Below are 22,070 nucleotides of genomic sequence, written 5' to 3'. Positions count from 1 at the left end.
CCCCTCCATTATTGACCCCATCAAACAAAATGGGGGCGCTAGAGAGCTAATTACTTATCTAGGCCTAACCGCCATATTGATTTTTACTAAACTTGGTAGATATGTAGAACAGGACGCCTCAAGGTGACTGGAGAAATTTAACTCTAATTGGCAACTGGGTGGTGCTATAACAACAGAAAAATGCTTAAAAATAGCTAAAATGAGACCGATTGCTGTGGCTCCCCCTGTGGCCCAATGTTTGTTTGGTTTTATTTTAATTTTTGGTATGACTAAGTCATGGTATGGTATGCTGTACTCAATAGTATGGACTAGTTTTAAGTATATTTCAAATAAATAGACAAATTGTTTGTGGTTACTGCAGTGGAGGCAAAAGGCACATCTGTCTCAGCTAGTAATGTCAAAACAATTCAAATGATAATCAGCCCTAGAACAAGCCCATAGAGACATAATATTGAGATATAATGGGCTATTTTAACATCTTCAGACTAGGACAGCAACTCAGTACAGGGAAGTTTAATTCACTGTCAGTGTCTCCTATGGTCTGACAGTTTATTGATAAACTAGCCAGCCAGATGAGACAGTCGAGGGGGAGTGAGGGTCAGTCTGAGACTCAAACCAGAGAAAGGTGAATGATTGAACAAGTTACTGAAATATTGAGGAATAGCCCGACAAGTAAAACAAACTTAATTCTGTGTTTGTTCTCGGCACAGGAAGCACAGAGCAAGTGGCTTTGATCCAGCATGGACCAAAAGTCATAGCTGGCTCATGTGTGTACTCTGCAGGAAACAAAGTCCCTTACATCACGTTTAATTCGTAAAGCAGTCGCCTGAAAGTGGCGTACACAACACACACATTTTCCAGCCTTTGGCACCTTTGTCTCAAAAAGATCCAGAGAAGGCTGTGTGAGATGGGGAAGAGTCAGGGAATGTTTAGAAAATATTTTCATCATCAAAAAATGCAGCAGCAGCTCTCCAACAGATTCATTAATAATGAAATAATCTTTAGTTGCAGTCCGAAACCAAATAGCCTTGAAGATTATTTTGAGCGTTGTATGTAACAGTTTCTATTGTTTGGGCAGTGAAACTCCAAATGAATCTTGACATCCTCGACAGCAGTTGAGGTTATTTCGGCTGTTACGGACCCGATGATGTATAACCCTCAGTGTGAAATGTATGTGGGAGCTGGTGGTGTGGAATGTGCCATGTCGTGGTCACAGTGTTCCCTCTTCTCTACCGGTCACTCAGCAAGAGAGTTCCTGTGGGCAGAGTGAGAGAGCATCACACTCTGCCCACACATTTGTCCTCTAAAAACCACAGTCATCTTCATTTGCAAAAAAAAAAAAAAAAAAAAAAGCTGAAGTCAGGAATCAAAGCTGTGGCTGTTTGGATAAGTTTTATTTGTAAAATACATGTAATATAAAAGCTTCCTGTCCAGTCATGACTGTGTCTAAATGTAGCAACGATTGACAACCACACAAGTGTTGTTGGAAGCACTTGAACGCTGAGTCTCTAACAGTACAGAAACTATTTTTTTGTGCCATATTAATCTGATGTCAGGGCTATTCTCACATGGTGTTGATAAAATTTCAAATAGCGCTTCCTCCAGACCTTGTCTACCTCTCACATTAGCACACCTCAGGGCAGTAACAGTACATCTCTTGTGTTTCTCTTTGGAAAGAAAGTCATACACTATTTATAAGGATGAGGTTGAATCATTGTGTATTATTCAGGAGAAAGGTCCTTGTGTGAGGCATCAACAACAGAAGGTGGATACTTTTTAGACTTAGCACTGACCATTTTCAGTTTAGCATCTTAGAAAGGGAGTGCGATTGAAATTGACCAGTTCTTCAACCCATAAAACTGAAACCATGGCAAACACCGTTGTTTATACACAATTTAGCGACACAACAAGAGACTTTGACGAAACTGTTTTGTGAAGATCACCCTAATCTTATTTGTGAGACGAGGGTTGTTCAGTCGAGGTACAACACAAAAATCCCTTTGGCTTCCTGCTTAATGTAGAAAACACATATAGTAAAGTATCAGATATAATATCATTACTTTGTAGGGCGTCCCCTCTGAAAGTTAAAGAGTCAAGCAGCCCTTTTTGTGGCCAGTTTGCTGCTTCTGGGGAAGTTTTGGTCCCCGGAAGTATCCGCAGAGTGAACGCTCCTCACTTTCACGCTGCCCTCCTCTACAGACAGCTACGGACTGAGGTGAGTCATGGTAAGACAGAGGAAGAGAGGCTTTGCCCGGTCAGACTCTAAAATAAAGTTATCCTCTGCCTTTTCCTTAGAAGTGTTGACTTAGAAATATATCATCAAATATTCATATTATGCAGCCAAATCTTATTCTGAGTCGGTTACAGCCCTACTACTTTGAACCTCTAACCTGCCTTAGAACTTTCTCTATCCTCAAATATCTTGACAGACATTAAAACATGAACATAACTGTGGAGAAACAATTTATTTATTTATGTACATAAAAAAAAAAAAACTTCATTACAGTATAAAGCTAAAAAGTCCCCATTTTGCAGAAATATGGCCCCTGTGACTGATATATAGCGTTTTCCAGCCTGCCCAGGTAGATAAAATCCAAATTTCATATCATTTTTCCAATCAGGACAAGCAATTGTTAATTCATAAAACGCACACCAGTGGACCTTCAGATGACCATGGCATGCCTTGTTGACCTTGACCTAGTGCAGGCTGGTGGGCAAACAGCAAACCACTCATTAAGATCCAGCCAGTGTCCTAATAGAATAGGTTACGATTCGCTATACGTGTAAATTTTACAACCACTAGTCTCTGCGTCAGAGCAATGTGAGCATGATGGCACTATCAGTCCTGTCCCCACATGCTCTGTATCACTGGTTCCCAACCTGGAGGTGTTGACCACCACTAGGGGTCGCCATAGCTTCACATGGGGTCGTGAGGCCTTCTTGTTTTTAAGGGGTGTAGGAAATTGTAAAACATATTTACATTAGGCCTTTATCTAAGGGTTTTATTAATTTCTCTGAGTAAAACTAAGTTAAGTACACAGTTACAACAACCAAGCAGCTAATAGATCAATGGCCAAGTGGAAATAATCGGCTTAAAATTCATCAAAGTTCTTGCAGTAATTGTGTTCACTATTTGGATTAAATGTATAGTTTATCAGTTGTTCTGTACGCTTATTGTTATGTATTGAATATAATATGGAATTTCCATAAAATATATTATTTAGTCAGGGGTTGTCAGTTTACTCAATGATAGGAAAGGGGTCTTGGGAACCACTGCTCTGTGTGAATGTGTCTGCGCGCACGCTTAGCTGAGTGGTTGTGTCCCGCCGAGTAGAGAGCAGAGGGTCGTCTGACAAATAGCAAAATAATTAAGGGAAAAAACACATTTAGAATTGCATTGATTACACAGACGGGGGACATCCTCATAGACGGCCTCCTTTGGAAAACATCGGAAAACATCAGGAAACACAGGCGGCAGCAACAATTTCGAGTAAGCATTAAAGGGTCCACTGAGAGCACTGCATTTTCCATACATGCCACACAGACATTTATGGCTTATTAAATGAGCAATGATGAGTTTATTCTGTAGATTCACGTGATTTGAGTCAAATGATTAATTTCACACTATTTAGAGTTATTTTTGCCATAGGTTTATTTTATAGATAATTTATTTAGAATCAGTACTTACAGTAGGCTAGATAAGATAAGATGTTTTATTTAAATAAATGTTTTGGTGAAATTGCACTTATGTATCCAACTAGTCACTGTCACTGCATGAGATCACAGGCCAAAAATGTTGGGAACCATTGTGCCAATTTTTACTTTTCTTTTTATAAGCACATTGTATATTTTTCTTGATGTTAAATGTTTGTCTGAAAAGTGTCTGGTTACTCCAAATGTCCGATAAATGTAGTGCATTATAAAGGTCAATATTTCCCCCCTGAATTGTAGAGTAGGAGCACAAAGTAGGGAAAATGCAGATACTTAAGTACAGTTGACTGTGCTGAAATTCTACTTACAGAATGAACACAGGTAAACTTGATTAAAACTGGGACCTGTGATGTGAAAAATTGTGGTTAAATGTTCAGTTACAGTTTGAGAAAACAAAACATGTTATAAGGAGGAAGATGGAATTCTAGATTTTATTTTTTTTTAAGATTATTTTTTGGGGCTTTTTGCCTTTAATGGACAGGACAAATTGAAATGGGGTGAGAGAGAGAGAGTGGGGGTTGACATGCAGCAAGGGGTTGCAAGCCGGAGTCGAACCTGCGACCGCTGCAGCGAGGCATCGCCTCTGTACATGGGGCGCCGGCACTATCCACTACGCTACTGACACCCCGGAATTCTAGATTTATCCTTTTTACCCTAACAATACAATGAATCAGTGATTTCCCTTCAGCACTGAAAATAGACCTTTGGATTTGTGAAGTGTACTTTCGTTGGCCTCCTGAGGAGGGCAGCAAAGCACTACAGATCTGCCACACTGAGCACAGCGGATTTGCAGCTCAGCAACAGGTCTGTCTTGATCTCACCCTGGATCTGTAAATCCGTTGCAGCAGGTGGATGAAGAACTGGTTTAGAGATTGTAGCTCTGAAGCTTTGGTGATATCTGTTTTTTCCTACCTTTTATACCTTTATACATTTCACTGGGGTACGAGATATGTGATGATACTTGTGTAGAAAGCACCTGCACCTGAGCCTACTAAGTCAACAAGTCATGCTGGGTTTAAATATGTCCATACAATAACCAATAGAGAGGACATAAGCGCCCTTCTTGTTGAAGGACCTAATGACACCTGTTGCCGTTGCACACACCGACACATCAGTGGGCTGAATAAATGGGCCTGAATAAAATCATGTGGCCATTTCTTATCGCACTAATCCTCTAACATTACCCCCACCACTCGTGGCAGCCATCTTTCTCAGCTCAGCTGGCCGTTCTACCAGTGAAGACTAACCTCTGGTGGTGTGTGATGTGCACTACATCACCTTAATACATAATCTGAGTATCAGTTTAATAGGGAAAGGAGCATCTGTATTTTTGACAATATTTAAAATCATACCATCTGGATTTCCTAATACCCCGGTATACCGTAGTACCTTGATACCACACAAGCCTGCTCCTAAGTCTCTCCTGCTGGTTCTAGTCTGTTCGGTCTTTTAAGTATTTATTTTTACAGTTCGATGGCTTTAGTTTAACTAATGCTCTATATTTATTTATACCCTTACTACCATACTTAGATTGACAAGAATAATCAATATTATTCTGTCATCATAAACTTCTATGTGTGCCATTGCAAACTTAAGTCTTGTTTAAGACTTTTACATGTACAATGTTTGACTCAGGATGTGTTAACCATGTTATTTTCTTAATTAATGGATCAATCGATCAGTCTGAAATGTAAAAAATAGTAAAATAAAAATCACAACATTCCAGAACCCAAAGCGGTGTCTTTAACCCTTTAAAATCTGGAGCAACAATACTTTAATGGGGTGCTCCAGACATTAACCCATCCCGGTGTTTCCTTTGCAGCCTCCACTTCACCCAGCTTCACTCAGCTGCCCGATAAACCTGCTGCTTCTTCCCACTTTAACCTGAAGCGATGTTTTAGCCTAATGGGCAGCCCGCGAGCCAGCTGCCCGCTAGGCTAAAACATCGCTCTCACTCACGGAGAAGAGGAGGAACATTAGCGTTAGCTCCCGGTGTTAGCACTAGCCGGGATCCGGCGATGGCTCTAGCCATCATGAACGTACATGAACGTGCAGCCGGACCGGCTTGTAAACAAGGGGCTGGAGATCAACACAGAGAGAGGGTGTGTGAGGTCATGCTATACTCCAGATGAAATTACACCTCTAGTTCTTCACATAGCAATTTTTTAATTCTTTCAATCTAGAAATGATGAATTTCACTTATTGCTGCTTTAATGTGTTTTGTAATAAAATAATAAATAGTCTTTTCTTTGGTGCAAATTTATTTATCAAAAAAAAAGCAGCTGTGTTTGAGGGTCAAGGTGGAAAGAGTGAGTTCACAGCAGGTGTTTTATCAGCAAAGATCTTTCATATTTTCTATCCATCCTTCTTTTTCTTCTTCTTTTTTAAATAAATGTATTCTAATCTGCATGTACAAAGGGGGGTTTTTAATGAGGCGAAGAAGAAAAAAGAATAGGAGCACTTCTGGTGTCCCTCACGTCCACTGGTGCTCTTGGAAATTAGAAAAAATATTACCTAAGAGGAAAATATTAATCTACATCCATGGGTATGATGTGGCAATGTAATACGAGATTAGAGCTGACACAGTTAGTCAATTAATCAACTAAAGAATTATTCCCTCCCAAATTTTATAACTAATTAATCTTTATTATCATTTTTTAAGGTGAGACACTGCAGGTGAATAGGGTAACATTTTGAAATAATAGATATCATCATGAAACTTCCTCAGCTGATTACTTACAATAGTATGAAAAAAAAAGTATTACAAGTTTTAAAAATTTTAATGTTTAATTCTGCAAATTAGGCATGATCTCATTAAATATGCACTAATTTGCATATATTTTAGGAAGATAAATCTGAACACCTGATAAAGCCAAGTGCAAAATTCTTTTTTCATTTTGTTTACATATAAGATGAAAAAATAATTACAGAGGGATTTAAGGATATCTGCTTATATTACGTAGAGCATCAAAATATACTGTCCATAGCTTTAAAAAAATTAATTTTTGCCATATTTTTGGGAATAAAATGTCGCATAAGTCAGGCTAGGAATGATTTATTAACTAATCCCTTTGTAAATATCTTCAGAATATAGTCAGGTGTATAACTGGAAAGTTTGGTGTACATAGGTGCGGTGAGGTATGGCAAAAAAATAATTTTGAGAAAACAGCATTCAAAGATTTACATAAGATAACATAATACAAGTAGACAAAATGTAATAAAATAAACGTCTAAATGTATAATTTGAATGTTTTCTTTATAGCAGTTTGAAAGAATACATTCAAGGAGTAAACTAGCCCAAAATCTCAAAATTGACCACTGCATGAAAAATCAATGTTTTTGCCTGCCATGTCTCGCCTAAGCAAAAAAATGTAATGACTCCAGCTTTTTTTTTTTTTTTTTAAGATATTATTTGGGCGTTTTTGCCTTTAATTGATAGGACAGATAAGTGTGAAGGGGGGAGAGAGAGAGGGAATGACATGCAGCAAAGGGCCACAGGCTGGAGTCGAACTCGGGCCGCTGCGGCAACAGCCTTGTACATGGGGCGCTTGCTATATCCGCTAAGCCACCGATGCCCCGACTCCAGCTTTTTTAACTGTAAGGTTATGGTGTCTTTCCTTGTCTTAGAGTATAAATAACAGAGTTTCTTTGAGTTGTGAACTGTTACCCAGACAAAAAAAATTATATTTGAAGATATCACCTAGGAAATTGTGGTGAGCATTTTTAAGCGTTTTCTACGGTTTTATATGCAAAATGATTAATGGCGAAAGTTGCAGCTCTGTGTGAGATTTAATGCCAGGCACATGAGTATATTTTAAAACTTAAAAAAGAGCCTATAAAGGATATGGCTTTATTAACTGACTGTATATACACAAAAGTGCAGAAATATTTCAGTATTAACTTTGTCTCCCCCAACATGGCTGTCTGACACCACTGCTAACCACTATAGAAAAAACAGCTCCTTAAGTGTCCAGATCACCTGTTTTAATAAGCATTTAAGCACACTTACTAACAGTTACTGAATTAAATATGAATAAAAACGACTGACACCATAATAGGTTCTCAAAGAAGCCTAGTTGCTTTCATACAAATGCTTTAATAAATTAATGGTTTTCCAAAATTCATACATTTTCATTAATCTGAATTCTGAAAAAAAAGAAGAAAAATAAGGTATCACATCTGATTACAGCAACACGACTGAGCGGGAATGACCCTCTGCGACATTAAATGCATTACAGGCCTGTGAGAGTAACACGTCCATAAGCCCCAAATCTCTTTAATAGAACACCCATTAGGAAAGTGCTGAGCTCTTTACCAACAGCTAAGATGCTCCAGCACTCAGCAACACCACTGTCTCTGCTGTACAGTCGATATAGTACAACAAAAAAATCAACCACTTACCACACATTAAGACAAGAGACCAGGATATATTTTAAGACATTTTTAAGGCCTGTTATCTTCTGCTGCTGTCTCGGCCAGGACACTCAGTTATTTTTATTACAATGCATTTCAACATCTTTTGGAAATGATACTAGAAGTATTAGGTTGTTACCTTATGACTGTCTGAGACATTGTGTGTTGTAAGAGCCATAGAAATATGTTTACCATTAAAAAAAAGAAAAAAAAAAAAAAAGGTTCAGATGAAATAAAGAGATGTCAACAGTGGAGCTGCAGTTACTAGTTGATGTACAGAGAATTCTTCTGCAACTGTTTTAATAATGGATTAATCGTCTTATAATTTTTCAAGTGAAAATGCCAAACATTGGATGGTGGTTGGAACATTTCCATTAATTAAATATATTAAGGTTTTGGATCTATCCATCTATGAGTTTGGCTTCTTGCACAAAACAAATGCCATACACACTTTTCAAATGCACCTGTGATCGCCCTCACTAAAGTTGTCTAAAATACTTATATTCAGAGATTTCACTTTTCTGACTGGACTGTAAAACTACTTCATCCGTATTCTTCAGCGCGCTCTCTTCCATCAAATGCGCTACATTTGTTGTCTGCCCCTCGCAGTCGCCTTAAGACACGTGGTGATTGAGCTTTTGCGGCCGTAGCACCCGAATTTTTCTGCCAGCCCCCTTATGATCTGCTGACTCTCTGGTTTCTTTTAAAAGCCAGTTGAAGACACCTGGTTAGACAGGCGTTTGGGTAACTCGTATGTACCAGAGCTGTACTTTTTCAAATTTTGTGTATTGTTGTTGTGACTACTTCTTTTTTTCTTGTGTGTGTGTGCAGATAGTTTTGCTAGTTGTGCACTTTTCATGACGTGCGTAGTCACATTGTCTCCATGATTTCTCTCTTGTTGTGTGTCGCCCTTGTGAAGCACTTTGGACCTATGTCCATGAAAGGCACAATATAAATAGATTTTACTTACTTTTACTCACCACATGACTTTAGGAATGAAAGTTACACTTGATGTTAAAATTCTAATGTCATGTTATAGTATACTGTACATTCAGTGTTGGAATAGTGTTTTAGGGTTCCAAGTCATTAAATAAATTTATATAAATTCAATACCTTTACCTGCTTGGCTCTATTTGGGGCCAGGAAGATCTAAAACTTCTCCCAGCAGAAGGCAGAGAGAGATTTCAAATAGGTCACCAGTCCATTGCACAGCTAAATCACACTAATGCTTAAATTCACATGGATATATCAGCAAATCAGCAGCTACAGTCCCCCTCAACTGCAGGTTTTTGCTGAAGATGTCCAGAGCACCAGAAGGAAAGTCAAACAAATATGGGGAGACATGCACTGTCTCCCTGTGCACACATGCTCTCAACAGTATCTTTCAAATTCAGTGAGCATGGAAAAATGACTTATTTACATGAGGTACCATGTTGAAATCATGTTATCAGATAGCTCCATGATAGGCATGAGCAGGTGTAACCTTAATATCTTGATGAGTGGTCAGTTATGTTTGCAGTGGTGGCTGGATTAGATATTAACTGTGGCCTAAATCACTTTGTGCTGACGGATTTGGAAAGTGATAATCCAAGGTGTGCCTTTTAAAAGCCAGACCGTGGCCACTTGGGTCCATTTGTAGCAGGGTCCTCTCCATCACTCTCCGGAACAGCCAGAAGAAACAATACAGAAGGGCTGATCGCAACCGCAAGCCGCAACCATGAACGGCACAGAGGGACCATATTTCTACGTCCCTATGGTGAACACCACCGGGATTGTCCGGAGTCCTTATGATTACCCTCAGTACTACCTTGTCAACCCAGCAGCCTATGCTGCCCTGGGTGCCTACATGTTTTTTCTCATCCTCGCTGGCTTCCCCATCAACTTTCTCACTCTGTACGTCACCATCGAACACAAGAAGCTGCGGACCCCTCTAAACTACATCCTGCTGAACCTTGCGGTGGCTAACCTCTTCATGGTGTTTGGAGGATTCACCACAACGATGTACACCTCAATGCATGGCTACTTCGTCCTAGGACGCCTTGGCTGCAATTTGGAAGGATTCTTTGCTACCCTCGGCGGTGAGATAGCCCTCTGGTCACTGGTTGTTCTGGCTGTTGAAAGGTGGATGGTCGTCTGCAAGCCCATCAGCAACTTCCGCTTCGGGGAGAATCACGCCATCATGGGTTTGAGCCTCACCTGGTTGATGGCCTTAGCTTGTTCTGTACCCCCTCTTGTCGGCTGGTCTCGTTACATTCCTGAGGGCATGCAGTGCTCATGTGGAGTCGACTACTACACACGTGCAGAGGGCTTCAATAACGAGTCCTTTGTTATCTACATGTTCTGCTGCCACTTCATGATTCCACTGACTGTCATTTTCTTCTGCTACGGCCGTCTGCTCTGTGCTGTCAAGGAGGCTGCTGCTGCCCAGCAGGAGTCTGAGACCACCCAGAGGGCTGAGAGGGAAGTCACCCGCATGGTCGTTATCATGGTTATCGCCTTCCTGGTGTGTTGGTTACCCTATGCAGGTGTGGCTTGGTTTATCTTCACACATCAAGGCTCTGAGTTCGGACCAGTCTTCATGACCATCCCTGCCTTCTTTGCCAAGAGCTCTGCCATCTACAACCCAATGATCTACATCTGCATGAACAAGCAGTTCCGCCACTGCATGATCACCACCTTGTGCTGCGGGAAGAATCCCTTTGAGGAGGAGGAGGGAGCATCCTCTACTAAGACCGAGGCCTCCTCTGTCTCCTCCAGCTCTGTCTCTCCTGCATAAAAGGGCCGTCAACACAGGCTCCATGATCCACTATCCAAGAAGAAGACTTCTGCTCCCCCCGGGAAACGACTGAAGGCTAATGTCTACAGAAATAACCTCCTTTTTGTATTTTTGAGTTGGTTCAACCTAAAGACAGTTGCAGGAAAGGTCAGCCCATTACAGAGTTGTTCCTGTATGTACAGAATATCCAACTTAACAATCTATGAGATTTTTTTTCTGAGAGGAAAGGAAAAAAAAAAGTTAATCTTTTACAGTTGGATCCTATATGATACTGGCTTAATTTTGAATGTAGAGGCATGTAATCAAGGCAACGTAAAATAAAACGCACTTTGCAAATGACGCATCCTGTTTATGTTTTACTTACATTTTCAATGGCAAAGTTCATATGACTCTAGTATATTTAATCAAATGAATAAATGTGAATGACCTATTCAGAATGCATTTATGTCTTGAGTTGATTTGTACTTTAGAGCTAGAGTTGTCACTACTGCTCTTCTGTTACAAAATTTGATGGTACAGACTCTTAAAATTATACAAAAATATAAAATAGCGTTTGGAATTCTTTTCTCGAGGCATCTACATTGCCTCTGTAATCTCATTTCAATCACAGGTCACCTTGGACTTAGAACTTGGCCTACCTAAGGGATTATGGCAGTATTAATCAGGGATGAATATACACATGACACAACACCAACTTTATCTGGTGACGAATAATTATCACATTAACTAAAGGTTAACACAAACAAAGACTTATTGGATAACAGTATTACCAAGAGACACCTTGATGGAAAGGTTATCAAATGGAAACACAACTTAAGTTCCATCATATCACACACATCCCAAAACTAAATCCATTATCAAAGACAGAATCAGTAACACTTGAACTTTTAGCATCTATATGCAGTATTAACATTTATAAATGGTTTACAACACACTATAATGTAGTTGTAAGAAGATCTGTGTTTATTAGTATATTGATCAACAATGATAACACCTCCTGTGGGCACCCATAAGTGAGGGCTGGTCTGTAAACAAAGAATGACAATATAGTAAAACACAGTTGTACTGATATAAAATATGTCATTATCAGGATAGTTTGCAAATACTGTACTTTAATAAACAAATACTTAAAGCTGCCTTACAGTTTATAGTTATAAACCACTTATTAAATATTTGCATACTGCTTGTAAATACTACATAAAGGGATTTAAAGTGAAGTGTTACCAATTATAACTGAAACAGAAAGAAATATCATTCATTAAATACGATAATATGTCATCACAGCTGTGTACTGGGTGGGTGGATAGTTAGGAAAAAGTATAATATTAACAATATATATATATATATATATATAAATAAAGAATGTCAATAACAAATTATAATAATGGTAATAATGAATAATAATGTAATGAGTAGGTAGGAAAAAAGTATGTCAATAATGGGATGACATAAAAATCTTCATAAAAACATCACAGTATAGTATGCCATAGCAATCTTCATAAAAAGGCATAGTAAAGTACAACATAAAAATCTTCATAAAAATAGTCATTGTTGGTATAACATGAAACTCTTTATAAAAAAAAGTCATAGTATAGTAAGACAAAAATCTTTACAATAATAGTCATAGTATAGTACGACATGAAAATCTTTATAAAAAAGTCATAGTATAGTATGACATAAAAATCCTTATAAAAAGTGATAGTATAGTATGTCATAAAAATCTTCATAAAAATGTAATATTATACTATGAAATGAAATCTTTATAAAAAAGTCATTTTATAGTATATCATAAAAATCTTCATAAAAAAGTCATAGTATAGTATGTCATAAAAATCTTTATAAAAAAGTCATAGTATAGTTTGACATAAAAATCTTCATAAAAACGTCATAGTATAGCATGTCATAAAAATGTTTAAAAAAAAGTCATAGTATAGTATGTCATAAAAATCTTCATAAAAAATCATAGTATAGTATGACATAAAAACCTTCATAAAAAAGTCATAGTCACAAAAATAATAAAAAATCTTTATAAAAAAGACAGTATAGTATGAAAAAAATCTTCATGAAAAAGTCATAGTACAGATTGACATAAAAATCTTCAGAAAAACATCATAGTATAGTATGTCATGAAAATCTTCACAAAAAAAGTCATAGTATAGTATGACATAAAAATCTTCATAAAAAAAAGTCAAAGTATAGTATGACATAAAAATCTTCATAAAAACATCATATTATAGTATGTAATAAAAATTCTTTTTTAAAAAAGTAATAGTATAGTATGTCATAAAAATCTTTATAAAGAAAGTCATAGTATAGTATAGTATGACATCAAAATCTTCATAAGAAAATTCATAGTATAGTATGACATGAAAATCTTCATAAAAAAGTCATAGTATAGTATGACATAAAAATCTTTTTTTTTAAAAAGTCATAGCATAGTATGTCATAAAAAAGTCATAGTATAGTATGTCATAAAAATCTTCATAAAAAAGTCATAATATAGTATGACATAAAAATCTTAATAAAAAAGTCATAGTATAGTATGACATAAAAATCTTAATAAAAACGTCATAGTATAGTTTGACATAAAAATCTTCATAAAAACGTCATAGCATACTATGACATAAAAATCTTAATAAAAAAGTGATAGTATAGTTTGACATAAAAATCTTCATAAAAACGTCATAGCATAGTATGACATAAAAATCCTAATAAAAAAGTCATAGTATAGTTTGACATAAAAATCTTCATAAAAACGTCATAGCATAGTATGTCATAAAAATCTTTAAAAAAAAGTCATAGTATAGTATGTCATAAAAATCTTAATAAAAACGTCATAGTCATAAAAATAATAAAAATCTTTATAAAAAAGACATAGTATAGTATGACAAAAATATTCATGAAAAAGTCATAGTACAAATTGACAAAAAAATCTCACAAAAACATCATAGTATAGTATGTCATAAAAATCTTAATAAAAACGTCATAGTCATAAAAATAATAAAAAACTTTATATAAAAGACATAGTATAGTATGAAAAAAATCTTCATAAAAAAGTCATAGTACAGATTGACATAAAAATCTTCAGAAAAACATCATAGTATAGTATGTCATAAAAATCTTTATGAAAAAGTCATAGTATAGTATGTCATGAAAATCTTCATAAAAAAAGTTATAGTATAGTATGACATAAAAATCTTCATAAAAAAAAGTCATAGTATAGTATGTCATAAAAATCCTTATAAAAAGACATAGTAAAGTATGACATGAAACTGTAAAAAAAAAAGTCATAGCATAGAACGACATAAAAATCTTCATAAAAAAGTCATAGTATAATATGACATAAAAATCCTTATAAAAAGTGATAGTATAGTATGTCATAAAAATCTTTATAAAAAAGTCATAGTATAGTATGACATAAAAATCTTCATAAAAAATCATACTATAATATGACATAAAAATCTTCATAAAAAGGTCATAGTATAATATGTAATAGAAATCTTTTTTAAAAAAGTCATAGTATAGTATGTCATAAAAATCTTCATAAAAAAGTCGTAGTATAGTATGTCATAAAAATCTTCATATAAAAGTCATAGTATAGTATGACATGAAAATCTTTATAAAATAGTCATAGTATAGTATGACATGAAAATTTTCATAAAGACGTCATAGTATGTAATAAAAATCTTTTTAAAAAAAATAATAGTATAGTATGTCATAAAAATCTTTATAAAGAAAGTCATAGTATAGTATGACATAAAAAAGTCATAGTATAGTATGTCATAATAATCTTTTTAAAAAAAGTCATAGTATAGTATGTCATAAAAATCTTCATAAAAAAGTCATAGTATAGTGTCATAAAAATCTTTATAAAGAAAGTCATAGTATAGTATGTCATAAAAATCTTCATAAAAAAGTCATAGTATAGTATGACATGAAAATCTTCATTAAAAAGTCATAGTATAGTATGACATAAAAATCTTCATAAAAACGTCATAGTATAGTATGAAATAAAATCTTCATAAAAAAGTCATGGAATAGTATGTCATAAAAATTTTCATAAAAAAGTCATAGTATAGTACGTCATAAAAATCTTTATAAAGAAGTCATAGTATGGTATGTCATAAAAATCTTCATAAAAAAGTCATAGTATAGTATGAAATAAAATCTTCATAAAAAAAGTCATGGTATAGTATTTCATAAAAATCTTCATAAAAATGTAATATTATACTATGAAATGAAATCTTTATAAAAAAGTCATTTTATAGTATATCATAAAAATCTTCATAAAAAAGTCATAGTATAGTATGTCATAAAAATCTTTATAAAGAAGTCATAGAATAGTATGACATAAAAATCTTAATAAAAACGTCATAGTATAGCATGTCATAAAAATATTCATAAAAAAGTCATAGTATAGTATGACATAAAAATCTTCATAAAAAAGTCATAGTATAGTATGTCATAAAAATCTATAAAGAAGTCATAGAATAGTATGACATAAAAATCTTAATAAAAACGTCATAGTATAGTATGTCATGAAAATCTTCATAAAAAATCATAGTATAGTATGACATAAAAATCTAAATAAAAAAAGTCATATTATAGTATGATTTAAATATCTTCATAAAAAAGTCATAGTATAGTATGACATAAAAATATTTATAAAAATGTCATAGTATAGTATGACATAAAAACCATAAAAAAATCATAGTATAGTATGACATAAAAATCTTCATAAAACCGTCATAGTATAGTATGTCATAAAAATCTTCATAAAAACGTTATATTATAGTATGACATAAAATCTTCATAAAAAAAAGTCATAGTATAGTATGTCATAAAAATCTTAATAAAAACGTCATATTATAGTATGAAATAAAATCTTTATAAAAAAGTCATTGTATAGGATGTCATAAAAATCTTTATAAAGAAGTCATAGTATAGTATGTCATAAAAATCTTCATAAAAACGTCATATTATAGTATGAAATAAAATCTTCATATAAAGTCATATTATAGGATGTCATAAAAATCTTTATAAAAAAGTCATAGTATAGTATGTCATAAAAATCTTCATAAAAACGTCATATTATAGTATGAAATAAAATCTTCATAAAAAAAGTCATAGTATAGTATGTCAAAAAAATCTGTATAAAGAAGTCATAGTATAGTATGACATCAAAATCTTCATAAAAATATCATAGTATAGCATGTCATAAAAATCTTTATAAAAAAGTCATAGTCATAGAAATAATAAAAAATCTTTATAAAAAAGACATAGTACAGATTGACATAAAAATCTTCACAAAAACATCATAGTATAGTATGAAAAAAATCTTCATAAAAAAGTCATAGTACAGATTGACATAAAAATCTTCACAAAAACATCATAGTATAGTATGTCATGAAAATCTTCATAAAAAAAGTCATAGTATAGAACGACATAAAAATCTTCATAAAAAAGTCATAGTATAATATGACATAAAAATCCTTATAAAAAGTGATAGTATAGTATGTCATAAAAATCTTTATGAAAAAGTCATAGTATAGTATGACATAAAAATCTTCATAAAAAAATCATACTATAATATGACATAAAAATCTTCATAAAAACGTCATAGTATAGTATGTCATAAAAATCCTCATAAAAGAGTCATAGTATAGTATGACATGAAAATCTTTTTAAAATAGTCATAGTATAGTATGACATAAAAATTTTCAGAAAAACGTCATAGTATGTAATAAAAATCTTTTTTTTAAAAGTAATAGTATAGTATGTCATAAAAAAGTCATAGTATAGTATGTCATAATAATCTTTTCAAAAAAAGTCATAGTATAGTATGTCATAAAAATCTTTTTTAAAAAACGTCATATTATAGTATGAAATAAAATCTTCATAAAAAAAGTCATAGTATAGTATGTCATAAAAATCTTCATAAAAACGTCATATTATAGTATGAAATAAAATCTTTATAAAAAAGTCATAGTATAGTATGTCAAAAAAATCTTTATAAAGAAGTTATAGTATAGTATGACATCAAAATCTTCATAAAAACGTCATAGTATAGCATGTCATAAAAATCTTTATAAAAAAGTCATAGTATAGTTTGTCATAAAAATCTTCATGAAAAAGGCATAGTCATAGAAATAATAAAAAATCTTTATAAAAAAGACAGTATAGTATGAAAAAAATCTTCATAAAAAAGTCATAGTACAGATTGACATAAAAATCTTCACAAAAACATCATAGTATAGTATGTCATAAAAAATCTTTATAAAAAAAGTCATTGTATAGTATGTCATGAAAATCTTCATAAAAAAAGTCATAGTATAGAACGACATAAAAATCTTCATAAAAAAGTCATAGTATAATATGACATAAAAATCCTTATAAAAAGTGATAGTATAGTATGTCATAAAAATCTTTATAAAAAAGTCATAGTATAGTATGACATAAAAATCTTCATAAAAAAATCATACTATCATATGACATAAAAATCTTCATAAAAATGTCATAGTATAATATGTAATAGAAATCTTTTTTAAAAAAGTCATAGTATAGTATGTCATAAAAATCCTCATGAAAAAGTCATAGTATAGTATGACATGAAAATCTTTATAAAATAGTCATAAAAACATCATAGTATGTAATAAAAATCTTTTTTTAAAAAGTAATAGTATAGTATGTCATAAAAAAGTCATAGTATAGTATGTCATAATAATCTTTTTAAAAAAAGTCATAGTATAGTATGTCATAAAAATCTTCATAAAAAAGTCATAGTATAGTATGACATAAAAATCTTTTTAAAAAAAAGTCATAGTATAGTATGTCATAAAGTCATAGTATAGTATGTCATAATAATCTTTTTTTAAAAAGTCATACTATAGTATGTCATAAAAATCTTCATAAAAAAGTCATAGTATAGTTTGACATGAAAATCTTCATAAAAAAGTCATAGTATAGTATGACATAAAAATCTTTTTTAAAAAAGTCATAGTATATGTCATAAAAAAGTCATAGTATAGTATGTCATAATAATCTTTTTAAAAAAAAGTGATAGTATAGTATGTCATAAAAATCCTCATAAAAAAGTCATAGTATAGTATGACATGAAAATCTTTGTAAAATAGTCATAATATAGTATGACATAAAAATTTTCAGAAAAACGTCATAGTATAGTATGTCATAAAAAAGTCATAGTATAGTATGTCATAATAATCTTTTTAAAAAAAGTCATAGTATAGTATGTCATAAAAATCTTTATAAAAAAGTCATAGTATAGTATGACATAAAAATCTTTTTTAAAAAAAGTCATAGTATAGTATGTCATAAAAAAGTCATAGAATAGTATGTCATAATAATCTTTTTTAAAAAAGTCATAGTATAGTATGACATAAAAATCTTCATAAAAAAGTCATAGTATAGTATGACATAAAAATCTTTTTAAAAAAAGTCATAGTATAGTATGTCATAAAAAAGTCATAGTATAGTATGTCATAATAATCTTTTTAAAAAAAGTCATAGTATAGTATGTCATAATAATCTTTTTAAAAAACGTCATAGTATAGTACGTCATCAAAATCTTTATAAAGAAAGTCATAGTATAGTATGTCATAAAAATCTTCATAAAAAAGTCATGGTATAGTATGTCATAAAAATTTTCATGAAAAAGTCATAGTTTAGTACGTCATAAAAATCTTTATAAAGAAGTCATAGTATGGTATGTCATAAAAATCTTAATAAAAAAGTCATGGAATAGTATGAAATAAAATCTTCATAAAAAAAGTCATGGTATACTATGTCATAAAAATCTTCATAAAAACGTAATATTATAGTATGAAATAAAATGTTTATAAAAAAGTCATTGTATAGTATGTCATAAAAATCTTCATAAAAAAGTCATAGAATAGTATGACACAAAAATCTTAATAAAAACGTCATAGTATAGCATGTCATAAATATATTCATAAAAAAGTCATAGTATAGTATGTCATGAAAATCTTCATAAAAAATCATAGTATAGTATGACATAAAAATCTTCATAAAAAAGTCATATTATAGTATGATTTAAAAATCTTTATAAAAAAGTCATAGTATAGTATGACATAAAAATATTCATAAAAACGTCATAGTATAGTATGACATAAAACCATAAAAAAAATCATAGTATAGTATTTCATAAAAATCTTCATAAAAATGTTATATTATAGTATGAAATAAAATCTTCATAAAAAAAAGTCATAGTATAGTATGTCATAAAAATCTTAATAAAAACGTCATAGTATAGTATGTCATAAAAATCTTAATAAAAACGTCATATTATAGTATGAAATAAAATCTTTATAAAAAAGTCATAGTATAGGATGTCATAAAAATCTTTATAAAAAAGTCATAGTATAGTATGTCATAAAAATCTTAATAAAAAAGTCATAGTATAGTATGTCATAAAAATCTTCATAAAAAAGTCATAGTATAGTATGTCATAAAATCTTCATAAAAAAAGTCATAGTATAGTATGTCATAAAAATCTTCATAAAAACGTCATATTAAAGTATGAAATAAAATCTTTATAAAAAAAAGTCATAGTATAGTATGTCAAAAAATCTTCATAAAAAAGTCATAGTATAGTATGTCATAAAAATCTTCATAAAAACGTCATAGTATAGTATGTCATAAAAATCTTTATAAAGAAGATATAGTATAGTATGACATCAAAATCTTCATAAAAACGTCATAGTATAGTATGTCATAAAAATCTTCATAAAAAAATCATAGTATAGTATGTCATAAATTTTTTTATAAAAAAGTCATATTATAGTATGATTTAAAAATCTTCATGAAAAAGTCATATTATAGTATGACATAAAATCTTTATAAAAAAAAGTCATATTATAGTATGACATAAAATCTTTATAAAAAAAAGTCATAGTATAGTATGTCAAAAAATCTTCATAAAAACGTCATAGTATAGTATGACATCAAAATCTTCATAAAAACGTCATAGTATAGTATGTCATAAAAATTTTCATAAAAAATCATAGTATAGTATGACATAAAAATCTTCATAAAAAAGTCATATTATAGTATGATTTAAAAATCTTCATAAAAAAGTCATAGTATGACATAAAAATATACATAAAAACGTGATAGTATAGTATGACATAAAAATCATAAAAAAATCATAGTATAGTATGACATAAAAATCTTCATAAAACCGTCATAGTATAGTATGTCATAAAAATCTTCATAAAAAAAATCATGGTATAGTATGTCATTAAAACCTTCATAAAAACGTCATATTATAGTATGAAATAAAATCTTTCATAAAAACGTCATATTATAGTATGAAATAAAATCTTTATAAAAAAGTCATAGTATAGTATGTCATAAAAATCTTAATAAAAAAATTCATAGTATAGTACGTCATAAAAATCTTCATAAAGAAGTCATAGTATAGTATGACATAAAAATCTTCATAAAAACGTCATTGTATAGCATGTCATAAAAATCTTCATAAAAAAGTCATGGTATAGTATGAAATAAAATCTTTATAAAAAAGTCATAGTATAGTATGTCATAAAAATCTTCATAAAGTCATAGTATAGTATGTCATAAAAATCTTCATAAAAAAGTCATAGTATAGTATGAAATAAAATCTTTATAAAAAAGTCATAGTATAGTATGTCATAAAAATCTTCATATAAAAGTCATAGTATAGTATGTCATAAAAATCTTTATAAAGAAGTCATAGTATAGTATGTCAGAAAAATCTTCATAAAGAAGTCATAGTATAGTATGTCAGACAAATCTTCATAAAGAAGTCATAGTATAGTATGTCAGAAAAATCTTCATAAAAAAGTCATAGTATAGTATGTCATAAAAATCTTTATAAAGAAGTCATAGTATGGTATGTCATAAAAATCTTTATAAAGAAGTCATAGTATAGTATGTCATAAAAATCTTTATAAAGAAGTCATAGTATAGTATGACATAAAAATCTTCATAAAAACGTCATAGTATAGTATGTCATAAAAATCTTCATAAAAAATCATAGTATAGTATGACAAAAATCTTCATAAAAAAGTCATATTATAGTATGATTTAAAAATCTTCATAAAAGAGTCATAGTATAGTATGACATAAAAATCTTCATAAAAACATCATAGTATAGTATGTCATAAAAATCATAAAAAAATCATAGTATAGTATGACATAAAAATCTTTATAAAACCGTCATAGTATAGTATGTCATAAAAATCTTCATAAAAAAGTCATATTATAGTATGATATAAAAATCTTCATAAAAAGTCATAGTATAGTATGTCATAAAAATCTTTATAAAAAGTCATAGTATAGTATGACTATACTATGTAAGTAGCTACATGCCCATTAGCCACTTAGCACAATCATTACTGCTTTGCCGACAGCATCATTAACAGGCGGCTCGCTCAGTGTGTGACGTGCACTTGTAGATAAAATATAGGCCTATATTAATGAAGGTTCATCAGTGCAGTTTTGTATTTCTCTGTAATGTAGCACAGTGTTAACAATGTTACTGATACTATTCTTTCTCACACCTTCAACTCAAACCATTGTGTTCCCCTGCCCAAATGATGTAATTTAATAATGAAATTAATATCGGAAAGCTGCACATCATTTATCAACAGATTTTCACAATATAGAAACACAAGATTTAGCACAAAGGTTTTGTGTTATAATACACAAATTCAGTAATCCTCTGTGGTGTCTACTGCAGTCGTAACAGAGGATAGATATTGCATATAGTTTATTAATGAGTATAGACCTACTTGAGATCTACACAGGTCAAAAGCTTTACTGCTTGACAAAAATCGTGGGCTTTTTTTTCTTTATTCTGTGAAAGATGTTACGATGTGTTGTACCAGTATGATGAATGACAGAAACTTCATGATGACGTGATTCCTCCTTGACACTTCTCAGTTGTGCAGTATGCCAGACTAGAGGAAAAACAAACAACTCAAGATCTCTCCCATAATGACCTTCATGCGTAGCTATAGCAACCATCTTACCAGTGGATCTTTCATGGAATACAGATTTTACTCACCAAGCAGTCTGAAGTCAAGCTCCAGCTGAGAGCTTAAGGAAAAAAAAAATCAATCACTCACTGCTTTAATTTAGCACTAAAAAA

At 31.6% G+C, this 22,070-nt stretch overlaps 1 protein-coding gene and 1 long non-coding RNA gene across 2 annotated transcripts in view; both read left to right on the top strand.

The window, feature by feature from the left end:
• Window positions 1-22,070, top strand: part of LOC126403242 (uncharacterized) — a 72,769-nt gene that overhangs the window by 17,806 nt on the left and 32,893 nt on the right. The gene's annotated exons all lie outside the window — the stretch shown is intronic.
• Window positions 9,842-10,900, top strand: LOC126403241 (rhodopsin). The gene has a single exon (XM_050065809.1). It carries the CDS (start codon window positions 9,842-9,844, stop codon window positions 10,898-10,900), a length of 1,059 nt encoding a protein of 352 aa, XP_049921766.1.

The sequence above is a fragment of the Epinephelus moara genome, chromosome 16 (genome assembly GCF_006386435.1).
Source record: "Epinephelus moara isolate mb chromosome 16, YSFRI_EMoa_1.0, whole genome shotgun sequence".
NCBI lineage: Eukaryota > Metazoa > Chordata > Actinopteri > Perciformes > Serranidae > Epinephelus > Epinephelus moara.
Note: the sequence above shows the minus strand (reverse complement) of the source record. Positions and strands in the feature narration are given on the sequence as shown.

Coding starts and splice junctions, on each gene's coding strand:
- LOC126403241 (XM_050065809.1), top strand. CDS start 9,842: ATGAACGGCACAGAGGGACCATATTTCTACGTCCCTATGGTGAACACC.